Source organism: Podarcis liolepis (assembly GCF_965112155.1).
Source record: "Podarcis liolepis genome assembly, chromosome: 16".
Classification (NCBI taxonomy): Eukaryota; Metazoa; Chordata; class Lepidosauria; order Squamata; family Lacertidae; genus Podarcis; species Podarcis liolepis.
This window is the reverse complement of record NC_139567.1, coordinates 31,921,439-31,935,716: the sequence shown is the minus strand read 5'-3', so window position 1 is coordinate 31,935,716 and position 14,278 is coordinate 31,921,439. Positions and strand designations below refer to the sequence as shown.

Genomic DNA, 14,278 nt, shown 5'->3' with positions numbered 1-14,278 from the left:
CTTCGAGATTTCTGAATCGGGAATGGGCTTTGATTTAAGCAACCGAGATCTGCATTTGCGATCTTGTAGGACAATGCAACACTAATTAGCACGGGAATTGTCACTTCATACGAATAGGTTACAATTGTTCTAATTGATTGGAATTTTGTCATTCAGGGAGAGAACTATTAAAATTACTCATCCCCTCTGATGGAATCAGTTGGCATGCTCGGGTCTGACTCATTCCTGCGCCTACTCATAAGTTCTTCAGATGTTGGTTTTCTGTCATGAGTGCATTTCTGCCCCTTTGAACAAAGATAGTAACTGTGCCAGAGGCCCTCAGTGTTTTCTAGGAATGGTGATCTTGAGGTGGAACAGGAACTCCCAAAAGCACGCTGTCTTTTCTCCTAACAACACTTGATTGTAAGAATGTGCTTGCGGCAAGCTGCAAGAGCCTTGAAACATGGTCATATCCAGTGTGGGGGAATCATGTGCTATAGGAACTCAGGTTAGAATAACAAAAGCAAAATGACTACAGGAAATATTAATTGCTGTTAATTGCCACCCTCTGACTGTGTGCTTGTACTCCTTTGAGCTCTGCTTCTCTGATCACGTGAGACTTCAGCTTTGCCGTTGCATCATTCTGTTGCCAGTGAATTAACACTCACCTGCTTTTATACAACTATCTCTTTGTATAACATAATGCAGAGGAACGGCCTTCTCAAATTGACAGATGTAGCACAGCAGGCCGTAATAATAAGTCTTGCCTATGGTGCCAGCCCCTAGGTGCATGGATGCGAAACCTAATGAAGCGAAAGGCTGTAAAGATGGTAGGATCATAGAATTGTAGAGTTGGAAGGGACCTCAATAGTCATCTAGTCCAACCCCCTGCAGTGCAGGAATCTCAGCTAAAGCATCCATGACAGATGACCCTCCAACCTCTGCTTAAAAGCCTCCCATGAAGGAGAGTCCACCACCTCCTGAGGGAGCCCATTCCGCTTTCAGACAGCTCTTACTGCAGAAAGTTCTAACCGATGTTTAGTCAGAATCTCCTTTCTTGTAACTTTAGTCCTACCCTCCGGAGCAGGACTAAAGAAGCTTGCTCCATCTTCCACGTGGCAGCCCCTTAAGATATTGGAAGATGACTGCCATATTTCCTCTCAGTCTCCTCTTTAGCAGGCTGAACACACCCAACTCCTTCAAGCGCTCCTCATAAGGCTTGGTTTTCAGTGGGTGCAAGTTATTGGTACCCACTAATGAACTTAAAATGCAAAAGCCCCCTCTTTATATTGTGGACCAGTTAACTCCATAATTATTGGGTCGCCTGCTTTGGGTGTGCATGTAGTTCCTCCCTGCGCTCTCTCTGTGTGTGTCATTGTTTTGTTACTATGTTTTGATTTTATAATGAAATGATTTTAGAGTGTTGTATCATTTTAATGTTGTTAGCCGCTCTGAGCCCGGCTTTGGCTGGGGAGAGCGGGATATAAATAAATTATTATTATTATTATTATTATTATTATTATTATTATTTATTTTAACGTATTTTTTTGTTTTTGTATTGTAAATTGCCTTGGGGTCCTCTGATGAAGAGGGGTATAGAAATTTAATATAATAATAATAGGGTGTGTGTGTGTGTGTGTGTGTGTGTGTGTGTGTGTGTAAAAGGCAGCAAAGCTGAGTTTTTATCATTCAGCGCATTGTTAAAAGGATGGAGCTCTCTCCCGCAGGTGGCATGGATGGCTTCCAAAGAGGGTTGGACGGATTCATGGAGGAGAAGGCCTTTGATGACGTCTAGCCATGATGAAGGCTGTGCCCTGCCTCCGCAGTGGGAGGCATCAGTGCTTCTGAAGGGCAGTTGCTGGAAACCACAGGAGGGGAGAGAGCTCTTGTGCTCAGATCCTGCTTGTGGGTTTCCTACAGGCATCTGGTCAGCCACTGTGAGAACAGGATGCAGGCATTGACGGGCCCCGAGCTTGATCCAGAAGGCTTTTCTTACATTCTTACTTTCTCCAGCATAAATGCCCAGACCATGGGTCAGCAAACTAAGGCCCACGGACCGGATCATGCCCAGTTGCCTTCTGGATCCGGCCCACGGATGCTCTGGGAATCACCATGTGGATCTCCAGCACGTGCATTCTTTCCCTCTCCCTGTGTGGTGGCGGCGCCTCCTTCCATAGATTATCAACTGCAAAGGTTGCAGTTATTACATTTGCTTTGCCTACTTTAAAACGGTTCATTCAAAACTTTTTGCAGAATGTGAGTGAACTTAATGTCCTGCCAAAGTCTTGAGGCTTTCCCAAAAACAAAGGCCATCAAGAAACTTTGCATGAAGCACTTGTACAGGTGGAGAGAACTTTTGTAGTTCTGGTGGAGGTGAATTGACTATAACTGTACTCTGGCTACTTACACTAAAACTCCCAAGGCTGATCCCTCCTTGATTTGTCTGGATGCAGGCAGTTGTAACTTTAATAGTTCCTGAAATTAGAGCAGAAATCCCTTTGAAAGGGGGCTGGTAACTGTATCTCTATGACAGGCTTAGCATCAGGCCATCATGTTGGGCTCTTGAGAGATACTCAGTTACACAGAGTAGGATGCCAGGCTTGGCTGTTTCTCATCCGGTCCTTAAAGCTTTAGTATGTTCAGTACAGTCATACCTCAGGTTACGAACGCTGCGGGTTGCATGTTTTCGGGTTGCGGACCACACCGAACCCGGAAGTACTGGAACAGGTTACTTCCGGGTTTTGGTGCATGTGCAGAAGCACAAAATGACGTCGCGCGCATGCACAGAAGCGCCAAATTGCGTCACGCTGCGGGTTGCGAACGTGCCTCCCACACGGATCACGTTCGCAACCCGAGGTATGACTGTATTATGGTTTGAAAGTAAACGGCTGATTGGAAAAGCTACTTGTCTGGTATATTTTTTATCCTGACTCAACCAAAAAGCGCCAGAGGTCCCCTTACTTTGTGGGACTTTATTTGCCAGTGAACATGCAGAGCATCAGAGACATCCCAGTCATGCAGTTGCCTGCCTGATGCAGAATAGCATAGTTATTATTTTTGGAGAAAACAGAGGTGCGTGTTAATTTCTCGATGGGTTTATCTTCCGCTACCCAGAGTGTTCTTCTACCAGGCAGAGGTCACTGGTGTTCCTGGACCTTCAAAGGGAGTTGAGTTCTGATGTGAAGCTAAGCTGCAACCAGTTTTTTACCTAACGTGGGACTCAAACTCACAACCCTGAGGTTAAGAGGCTCATGCTCTACCAATTGCGTGTTGGCTGCCCAAATCTTGGGCGCATGTTCTCCCCTCTTCCACTCTGGTATGGCCACAAGGAGGATATTGGAAACATTTGCTTCCATTATCTATTTGCCATGCCTTATAAGTTCATCTGAACCAGAAACTGGTTAGCCTTAAGTCTGGTTTAGGGAGCCATGAACTGCAGCTTGAAGTTGGTTTGTTTCCTTAGACTGTAGTTAAGGCTAACTATTGGGCTAAGACATAGCAATAAACCACAGTTACTTTAAAACTGGAAGTGGGAAAGCTTCCCAATTTTCATGCTGGAGGGAAAGTAGGGGGGGGGGGAGAGTTTGTGGTTTGTTCACAAAATGCAGAGCCAACGTTCAGTGTTTTATCTGAGCAATGCCATTCTCGCCTGGCTCTGATTATAATACAGTGGTACCTTGGTTGTCAGAACTTAAATCTGTTCCGGGAGTCCGTTCAACTCCCAGAACCGTTCAAAAGCCAATTGACTGCAGAAGCTTCCTGCCCTCAGTTGGAAGCCGCATCGGACGTCCAGCTTCCAAAAAGCGTTCGCAAACTGGAACACTTCCGGGTTTGCGGCATTCAGGAGCTGATTTGTTCGGGATCCAAGGTACCACTGTAGATCAGGCTCCCACAACCATCATGACTAGTAACTTGCTAGCCCAATGCCTCTGAATAGCAGTTGCTTGGAATTATGACATCTATTTGGCCACTGAGAGAACAGGAAGTTTTGGCCTGATCTAGCGGGGCTGGACATTCTGATGCCATATGGCTGTAGCAACTTATATTCCTGCATGATTTCCCTCTCCCCCCCCCAATAACTTCTGCATCAGGGGCACCCAACATTTTGTTTAGCTTGTAGCTGGGTGTTCCAGCAAAGCGCAAGGAAGGGGGTTGGCGCTAGGATGCATTTGGCGTAGCTGATAGTATTAAGAGCACCTTTATGCTCATGGAGAACTTCAGAAGTACAATTTCTATGTAGACCTATCCTTTTACTATGAGGAAAAGGCACATGTAATCGAAGCTGTTTGTGGCTGATGAAAGCGATACCTTGAAATCAGTGTCCAAATTCTCCAGGTGCGTTTTGCAGTAGGTCCAACTGGCGTGGGTCCAATTGTGACTACGTGGAGATTTCTGGGCACCAGCTTGGCGATCACAGTTTTAAAAACCTCTGCCTGTGTTCATATAGCTAATACCATTTCCATTTCTACTTCTTGCATACCGGGACAAGTGAATAGTTGTAAGAGCAAGCTACAGTCCTGCAATGTAGTTGAGATCATAGAATCACAGCGCTGGAAGGGACCCCAAGGGTCATTTAGTCCAACCCCCTGACAAATAGACATTCTGTTGTGGCAAGCGTAACCTAGGTTTAAGGTGCCATTGGGTGCCTGGCTTGAAATCCATCAGCCTCTTGAATGAAATTTCATTGGCAGTAGCCTATGAATCGGAAGTCGCCACTGCTGCCGTCTACAGATTTGATGCCATCTGCATCCTGGCCCCTTTGTTAGGAGACAGAAGTGACACAAGTCTTTCCTTGGGCTTACAGCATTGTTAGGCAGAATGCCTTCAGGAAAGGCTCCACTGAAGTTGGCTTGTGTTCTCTAGCAACAATAGTGTGTCTAAATAGTGTGGGCAAGAATGGCTGCTGCAGAGAGATCGAAAGGGGTAGCTTTTGAAGATGCAGACAGGTGCAGCATCCACAAGTCAAATCCTTGCAAAGCAGCGGAGCTTCTTACTTAGAAGATGCTGCCCTTGCCTGTGCTGCCCTTGCCTGCAGGGAGGTTGCAGCTTGCTCAGTATGCATTTTTGGGTCCCGGAAACCCAAAGAGCCAGTGTGGTGTAGTGGTTAAAAGCGGTGGACTCGTAATCTGGTGAACTGGGTTCGCTTCCCTGCTCCTCCACATGCAGCTGCTGGGTGACCTTGGGCCAGTCACACTTCTCTGAAATCTCTCAGCCTCACTCACTTCACAGAGTGTTTGTTGTGGGGGAGGAAGGGAAAGGAGATTGTTAGCCACTTTGAGACTCCTTTGGGTAGTGATAAAGCGGGATATCAAATCCAAACTCCTCTTCTTCTAAACTCAGCACAAAGTCACAAGGTTGCTGCCTGCCTTCCAAAGATCTGGATTTGGCGGCAACAACCAAACCATGTGTGCTTCCGCCTGTCTTCACATTCCTGTTTTGTTGGTTAGACATTTACCTTCGTTCCAGTGCTCTCCCTATATAAAATGAAATCCAGTGGATTAATGTGCACAGTCATTGCTTCTGTACTGTTGGCCAAGATTCCCTTAACACAGTTTTTCCAGTGGCTGTCTTGCAGTTATGGGCAGAGAAAGGAGGCCGGGGTGGTGGTGGTCAGAATGCTCAAGCACACAGTCTGTTGTGAAGCTTTGACACTGGCTTATGAAATACGGCCGGTGTGAGAAAATGAACAGATTTAATTTCACCTATGTGAATGAGCGCAAGGTTGCCTTCCGAGGGCTTGTGGAGCAGATGATGAATGGCTTGTCTACTCCTAGATAATAGGAATTTCAAGACAGTGCATGTACCTATTAAGGTGGTAGGCGGTGGAAGAAAACTTGAAGCCTTTTCCACGTGAAGTGGCAATCTGAATTTCACACTTGAATGCCGCCTCCATGCCACTTTGTGGATCTAACACTGACCCTACTGCTTGCGGAGACAAGCCACGATTTTGCCTAGGAGAATATGGTAGCTAGAACAGTGAGAGGTACATGTGGTGTGCATCTCTCTTCAGCTGCACCATGAAAACTTTGGGACAGGCTATAGGAGGTTGGGCTCTTGCCCTTTCATAGGTTACCGATAGGGTGGGGTTACCTTGATCATTTGTACTTTGTGACATCTCAAACCTGCTGTCAGCTGTAGAACCCGGCAACCTCCATTACCAGGGAGTCAGTTACCTGTATGGCGAGAGCCATTATTTCCTGTGGGTATTAGATGTAAGTTTTATTAGGAACATGGTTAGGGCCTGCTAGAACAGACCAAAGGCCCTAATAGTCCAGCATCCTGTTCTCACAGTGGTCAGTGGGGAAACCGAAGCACAAGCGCCCTCTCCCCTCCAGTGGTTTCCAGCAGAATTTTCGCCTCCAGCTGTGGAGGCAGAGAGGATAACCATGGTGGCCTTATAGCCACCAATAGCTCTTTGCTCCATGAATTTGTATAATCCTCTTTTAAATCCATCCAAGTTGGTGGCCCATCCCTGCTTCTTGTGGCTGCAAGTTCCACAATTTAACTCTGCGCTGTGCAAAGAAGCGCTTTCTTTTGTCCCCCTGAGTCTTCCAACATTGAGCTTCATCGGATCTCCATGAGTTCTTCTAGTGTTGGGTAGGAGAGCGAGAAAAACTTTCCTCTATCCACTTTCTCCATGCCGTGATTCTATACCCTTCTACCATGTCACCTCATATTTGCTTTTTCTCTGAACGGCTAAACCATTACAAGAACCACCACTATGAATACAACTGGAAAACAGCCACACTTCGTAATAACCTGAAGGCAGCACAAATTATCCCTTCATAAATTGAACATGCTGTGATTTAAACATGTAATTGTATTCTATTATATACATACTTAATAGCTGCTGGTTATGTTACTTATTATTATTTTGATACATTTTAGATTAACTTGCTTTTAATGGTTGGTTTCTCCCCCCTACCCCAGTCTTTTTAATGAACGTTTTATATTTTTTGTAAATCTCTTGGAAGTTAAGGATGATCAAGCATTCTATGAATCCTGTTCAATAAATAAAATGCAATTACGAAACAAATCTCTGCGGCCCAGTTGCTGCTGTCCAGCTTTAAGGAGCTGGAGATTTAAGTTCCTGCTTCAAGCTAAGAACAAAACTTATTCAGATTTTGCAGTTGTTTCCAGGGAGGCCATTGTGGCACACATTCTCAAGTAATCTAGATGGTACCCAGAGCAAGCCGCTAGCTGGAGGTGCTACCACTAATAGCCTGTGCCTTGGACTTGCTTCTGGAATATGGCCGTGACCTTCTGCGTTGTCCCTGAAGACCAGGAGACCGTGGATCTTTCAGGGGTATCCAAAGTGGGAAAGACAGCTTCATGTAAAACTCGGCACACCTAAAATGTCCTTTTCCAGGCTGCAGAGTTGCCCACGTTTTGCTTTTTGACCAGGTTAACTGCCAAGAGGCGATGTCCCCTTGAAGCATGGCTTTAAGACTGTCTAATTAAAATAAAACCCAACGAGCTCTAAATAGCTTTCTGCAGTGCTGTCTGAACCAAATTATCGCAAAGGTTTAATTGCTTCGTGGCCCGAAATAGAGCGATGCTGTGTGCAGAATTACTGGAGGGGCAGAGTGACATTCTTAAATATGATCTTCCATTTATTTGCCTTGTCACCACTGAGATCCTATCTCCGTGTTCTTGCTGGAGGCTGCAGCCTGCTGCCTGCCTCTGCTGATGTCTGCGCCTGATTGCGAGAGGAAGTACATGCAACCTTGACTCAGTACTGCCAAGTTATCTCTGCGCTCTGCAGTGCCCACTAAACGCGCCTTCTGTGAGCGACCTGAGATTCCTGAAGGCGCTGGAGGGATGGCAGCCTAGTGTGCAGGCAGGTGAATTTCCGGAAGGGCTCTTGCAGGGTTTTTGTTGCATTAATGAAGGGTGCAGGCATTTTACTCTGGGAGCTGCCTGTTGCAGCACGAGCACCATTGCTTAGGTGAAATAATTGTTTCGGGCATCTTGCTGCTTAAGCTCCAGCAAGCTGCAGATGATGAATTCCACTCCCCGTCCCTCGCTTTAACTGGGGTCAAGAAAGCGTTTTTGACTGCAACGTAGTCAACACAGGATCCTTCTAGCGTAGGATCTGGCAGCCTGAACATCTCAAATGTTGGCTTCTTTTTTTAATAAAAGAACAAACAACAGCATTCCTCGAACTATGCTATGGAGGGCAACTTAAAAATCAGTGGGAAGAGACCTCAGTGGCTTCACTGTCCCCTCAAATTCCAACATTCATCCTATCTCGAACACACCCATCTCTCAACCTATTTGCCTATCCTTGTGCCTGCTTGCTGGCTTCTTTCCTGTATCTCCAACCCCCTCCCATACTTACCATGGCTGTTTTTTTGTTTCTGTTTTTAAAAAAAATTTCAGCAACCTACTTTCAAGCCTGGGTCCTATAGTTCTGGACTGCCTGTGTGTCCCTTCAAGGACCCCCCATTAAAACATTTTATGGATCAGTTAACTTTCATCCTCTATTTCCCCCTTTCCCATATCTTGGGTCTACAGGTATTGACTCAGTTGGTGAGAGTGTGGTGTAGTTAACACCAAGGTGGCAGGTTCAATCCCCGTACACGGCCTCTGCATTGCAGGGGTTGGACTTGATGATCCTCAGGGTCCTTTCCAACTCTACAGTTCTATGATTCAATTGCTTGGCTAGGTTTGTTAGCTGATCATTGTTTCTGATGGCTTTTGTTTCTTCTTGATCCCTCGAAACAAAAATGTGATTCTTCTGTGACCAGCAAGGCAGGGTTTGTTAGGGGAAGAGCAGTAGGCAGCTGGGGCGTACGTTGATGGCAGTCCTTGTCCTCCGCCAACCCATAATGCAAATGCCGTGTCCCAGCACAAGACAGCAGCCAGACATTGTTTTGAAATGAGTGCTGCCTGCAGCCTCATGCTACCGGCAGCTCTTTAAAACGTGTGCCGCCTTATTCACATAAAGGAGTGTGCTGGAAGTCTTCCCTCCTAACCCTAAAATTAAATTTGGTTGCCCTTCAGAAGGCTGTATTTGTAGTGTCCTCTATCCTCCAAATGCTCTAGGTTATGGTCACGATGTAGTGTTCTGTACCAGGGCTGGGCGATACCTGGTTTTCAACACTGCAATATATCCCCAGCTAAACATCGCCATATACTGATTCAGTGGTACCTCGGGTTACATATGCTTCAGGTTACAGACTCTGCTAACCCAGAAATAGTACCTTGGGTTAAGAACTTTGCTTCGGGATGAGAACAGAAATCATGCTCCGGCAGCGCGGCAGCAGCGGGAGGCCCCATTAGCTAAAGTGGTGCTTTAGGTTAAGAACGGACCTCTGGAACGAATTAAGTACTTAACCCGAGGTACCACTGTATATCATGATGTCTGAAATAAGGATCAAGCTCTGTAGAGGCATTGGCTGGCTTCATGGTTTTTGCTACATCACGATTTTTGCATAGCACCCCTCCCCCCCATGATTCACAATATATTGCCAGGTCAAAAATAATGAAACTGATATCACAATATGGGCTTCAAACTGGTTTTGGATGATATATTGCCCAGCCCTATTCTGTATTTCTTTTTTTATGGAGGGATGGACGAGGAATATAAAAGACTGCAAATGCAGAAATCCTCAAGTCAGGCAGGTAAACTTAATAGCTACTAGTGTGGCTTCCTGCTTTTTAAAAACTTCCAGTTGGAGTCAGCTGTTGCTTGTGTATCCGAGTACCTGACAGATGTTCCCTAGATCTCTTGAAATCTTTTTGACCCCCTAATTCCTTCCTAATTCCTCTCTTCCCTCCCCTTCAGTTCCATCCTGTTCTGTTAAAGATGGGGCAGCAACCTAGGTATGGCACATTTAAGATGTCATCTGCTGCTGGGGGGAGCCGGTGAAAGATTTTTCCGTAGAGCAGGAGCGAGCTTTGGAAAGCGGCAGGTTCAAGTGTGGGGACCAAAGGCTAACTGGGCCTGTTTGTTGTGTCCTCCCTTCTCTGGTGCAGGTGACGGAGCTGAACGAGCCCCTGTCCAACGAAGAGAGGAACCTGCTGTCGGTGGCCTACAAGAACGTGGTGGGGGCCCGGCGCTCCTCCTGGAGAGTCATCAGCAGCATCGAGCAGAAGACCTCGGCCGACGGCAACGAGAAGAAGATCGAGATGGTGCGGGCCTACCGCGAGAAGATCGAGAAGGAGCTGGAGGCCGTGTGCCAGGACGTGCTCAGCCTGCTCGACAACTACCTGATCAAGAACTGCAGCGAGACCCAGTACGAGAGCAAAGTCTTCTACCTGAAGATGAAAGGGGACTATTACCGCTACCTGGCCGAGGTGGCCACGGGGGAGAAGAGGGCGACGGTGGTGGAGTCCTCCGAGAAGGCCTACAGCGAAGCCCACGAGATCAGCAAGGAACACATGCAGCCCACTCACCCCATCCGCCTGGGCTTGGCGCTTAACTACTCTGTTTTCTACTACGAGATCCAGAACGCCCCCGAGCAGGCGTGCCACCTGGCCAAGACGGCCTTCGACGACGCCATCGCCGAGCTGGACACCCTCAACGAGGACTCCTACAAGGACTCAACGCTCATCATGCAGCTCCTGCGCGATAACCTAACGCTCTGGACAAGCGACCAGCAGGACGACGACGGTGGCGAAGGCAACAACTAGGACCCCGCCCCCCCTCCGGATGGACTGGCAGCCGCACGCTGATGCTACTACTGCAGTCTTTAATTTTGTTTTCCCACGAGGTGTGGGGGGGAGGGGGTCGGGTGGGGGAGGGGGACAAAAAAACAAAACAAAACACAAAAAGGAGGGGCGACCTTCCAGGGAGGCTCCCCCCGCAACCTGTCTTTGATTGCCTCTTTTGACACTTTTGCCAAAACACAACTTAGCGGGAAAGGTCAGGCTTGGCTGTGCTTGGGTGGAATGGAGTAACTCGATTGTGGCAGCCTCACAATGGCGAATGGACTGTTCTGTAGACTTATTAATTCAAGGGGGAGCTGTCTTTTAAGTTATCTTAATCGCTAGGCGTACGTGGAAGTTGACGATGACTAACTTGGATGGAATGGCCCTCTCTTTCGTTGTTGGGGTTTAATTTTGTGTGTGTATGTGTGTGTGTGTGTGTGTGTGTGTGCGCGTGTGTTTGTTTGAGAGAAGCAGTTCTGTGATTCCAGTAAGGTTTCCCATCCATCTGTCCCCCGAGTTAACATGTCCCCTGCCTTTTCCGTTGTCGAGGTGCATCTGTGTGTGTCTCCTCTCTGATACCTGCCCCGACCTTTTGGAACGCTCATTACAGCATAATTTCAAAGCGGGAGGAAAGTCCTAGGCTTCAAACCCGCAAGAGCCCATCTAGTCAGGATGCTTGAGACAGCTTTCAGTATTATTGCTAAATTGCAGTTCTAACAGTGTTTTCTACATGACAGCCATATTTTTTGACACCGAGCCATTGAGTGTAAACCTTTTTTTGCTTGCTTTTTCTGGCTTGCCATCTCCCTTGCAACCTTAACACCTGCAGATGGGCTTCACCCACCCGACTCGGTTTCCCCAGTTGCCCAAAGGCCACCTGAAGAACATCCATCTGTTGGCCATTCTGTTGGATGCTTTGTAAGCAACTATACAGTATAAAGTCCCAAGAGGCCGCCCCCAGCAAGAAGCGTTCATAATATAATTGGTCAAAGGAGGAGCTGCTGAACTGTAATGTAATTTGACTAACTCAGGTCTGTATGTCTCATACTGTACCTGGTATATTCCAAGACCATGCTGACTTCTTCCTTTTTTTAAAAAAAAGGAAGAAGGCGAAGGTGTCATGGCCCCTTCTGCAGGAATCATGCTGCCGTAGTGATTATTACCTGATTCCCACCCCCTTCAGTTCCAGAAGATTATGGCAGATCTCTGGCTTCCCTTTTACTAAAGCCGGGTCTCTGATCTGTGGGAAGCCTGTGGTACGAAGTGAAATGATGTGGAATTGTAGTAATTTCATAAAGGTGAGAGCTTGCTTGCCAGTGTTTGTTTTTTAAAAAACACCCCCCCCCCAAAAAAAAACACCTTAGGCACTCTAGAACATGTAGAGAATCTGTTCACATACAGGTCTTGATTCCTTGAAGGAAGAAAAAAATAGAAAATTATGGTAGCTAATCAAGTCGTTTTCTGTCATTTTTCTACCCACCCACCCTTTTTTTGAAAAGAGAGAAAACAGATTGATGGTTTTCCTTCTCTGGTTGCCTGCTTTTGTTCATCAGGGGCTGCATAGAAGGAGAATGGCCCTTAATGGGGCCTTCCCCCGTGCAACACCATTTGTCTTCCCCTTGTGGAGATGAATGACTCCATTTGACACAGTGCCGTGTGTTTTTTTGTGCTCACGTGGTTTGATGCTTTGGGCAGTGGGGGGTGAGCTGCTTTGGTGGCCTGCGAGTCCCAAAGGCTGTCTGGGTTTAAAAGCGAATCGACAACAGGCAAAACGCTAGCAAGTCCAGCATTAAAGTGTCCAAGCAGCTGCATTAAAAAAAAACAAAAAACTTTCGTTGCATCGTGAGAGTTTGCACTCGGTGACTTTTCCGTTATTATTTTTATTCTTTTGAGCCACCTCGGGGAAAGAGCCACGCCAAATTCCCATGGCTTATCTTACGTTCTGTGGGATTGAAGTAGAGGAGGGAGAGGCTTGCAACCTGGGTAAACGGACGGGAACCTTTTAGGAAATGTCGCAAGACTACTTTGGAGGCCATGTTTAGGCTTCTGTTTGGTTTGCAATCATGTAGTGTGAGCAATGTGTCTCCCTGGCTTTGAATTGGAAGTGATTTACTGGAATTACAAAACCTTTTCTTGATGATGATGATGATGATTTTTATTTTTTATTTTTGCTCTGGCTGCTTTAGGAAAACTTTATGCAGGGGGGAAAAGATCGCACAAGAGGGCTAAAACCTACGGAGTCGCGGGTGGGGTGGGGACTTGCGAGCAGCTTGAATGGTTTCTTTTGATTTGTTTTGTTTTGTTTTGTTAAGGAAATGCACTTGCCTATATGATAACTGTCTCTCCAGTGAAATGAATAACTGCTCCATTATTCTATTGATACAATATTGTGCATGCTGGTGTTGTATTTCTATAAAGTAGCTTGAAATTTATTAACTTATACTGTAGATGTTATGTATTCCTATGACAAATAGTCTTCAACAATTTTTTAAAGTTTTTTAATTTATTTTTTTTCCCCTCCTATTTTTTTTCCCTTCCTTTTTTGGGGGTAAAAGTTTGCTCTACCAAATAGTGATCGTAACGAAACTGATCTGTTATGGATGTTGCTATAGTGACATGCAATTATATATGATTTTTTTTTTAAAAAAAGGAAAGCAAAAGAAAACACCAGTGTTAGCTTAATCTTAATGTCTGGTGTTCGTCATGGTGAAATTATAACTATTACAGTGTAGGGGAAAAATGACTATGTTCTTCGAATGAGCCTTTGTTTGTGCTTTTCTGTCATGTTATGCAGTGAACTCTTTTTAAGGTCTAATCAGTGATTATTTTTCCAACTCCGTGTTTCTGTAAGGAATTATTTCACACACGGACCATTCTTAGCAGTTTTCCTCAGTGATGGAATATCATGAATGTGAGTCATTATGTAGCCGTCGTACATTGAGCAAATAAACTTACAGATCTGATGTCAGTGCTATTTGGTCTTTGTGTTGGAATCTGCTTTATTCTTGGCAGCTGTGAATGGGCGTGTGTCTGGGAATCTGTCTGGCTGCAGCGAGATCCCGTCGAGTGCAGAATACGCTCTGTATGCAGGATCTCGTAAGCTGCAGCCCAGCCTTGGAAATCTGTATGAAGGGCCCCCGGGGTCCATTGTAGTGAAATGGTAGTGAGTAGGAGCCCCACCATTCTTAATATGTTCTTCTTGATTATGGAACCCAGCTTGGCAGTATTCTGTTCCTAAAGTACCTCTGACATGTGGTGGTGCAACCTGCTCTCCTTGAAAGCCTACCAAGGTGCTTTGGCAACTTAGTTTGAATTAGAATTCAGTTGTTCCTTGGTTCTTGAACAGATTCATTCCGGGAGTCCAGAACTGTTTGAAAACCAAGGAGCGTCCTGCAGCCAATCGGAAGCCGCGCCGGACGTTCGGCTTCCGAAAATCGTTCGGAAACCGAAACACTAACTCCCTGTTTTTGATTGTTCGGGAGCCGGAACATAGGATTTCCAAGGCATTCAGCAACCAAGGTACGACTGTATCCATGTCCCTAGCTATGGACTGAAAGCTTCGTCTTAAATATATTACTGTTTATTGCATTTATATCCCATCTTTTTCTCTAAGGAGCTCAAAGCATATGGTTCTCCCACTCCC

The 14,278-nt window shown here is 46.1% G+C and overlaps 1 protein-coding gene across 1 annotated transcript in view; it reads left to right on the top strand.

The window, feature by feature from the left end:
• The window catches only part of YWHAG (tyrosine 3-monooxygenase/tryptophan 5-monooxygenase activation protein gamma), a 28,148-nt gene extending 14,550 nt beyond the window's left edge, over nucleotides 1-13,598 (top strand). The window contains exon 2 of the mRNA XM_083479458.1: nucleotides 9,961-13,598. Coding sequence (XP_083335584.1) covers nucleotides 9,961-10,617 — 657 coding nt within the window. The 3' untranslated portion in view covers nucleotides 10,618-13,598. The remainder of the gene's footprint in view (nucleotides 1-9,960) is intronic.
• Nucleotides 13,599-14,278: the final 680 nt, after the last annotated feature.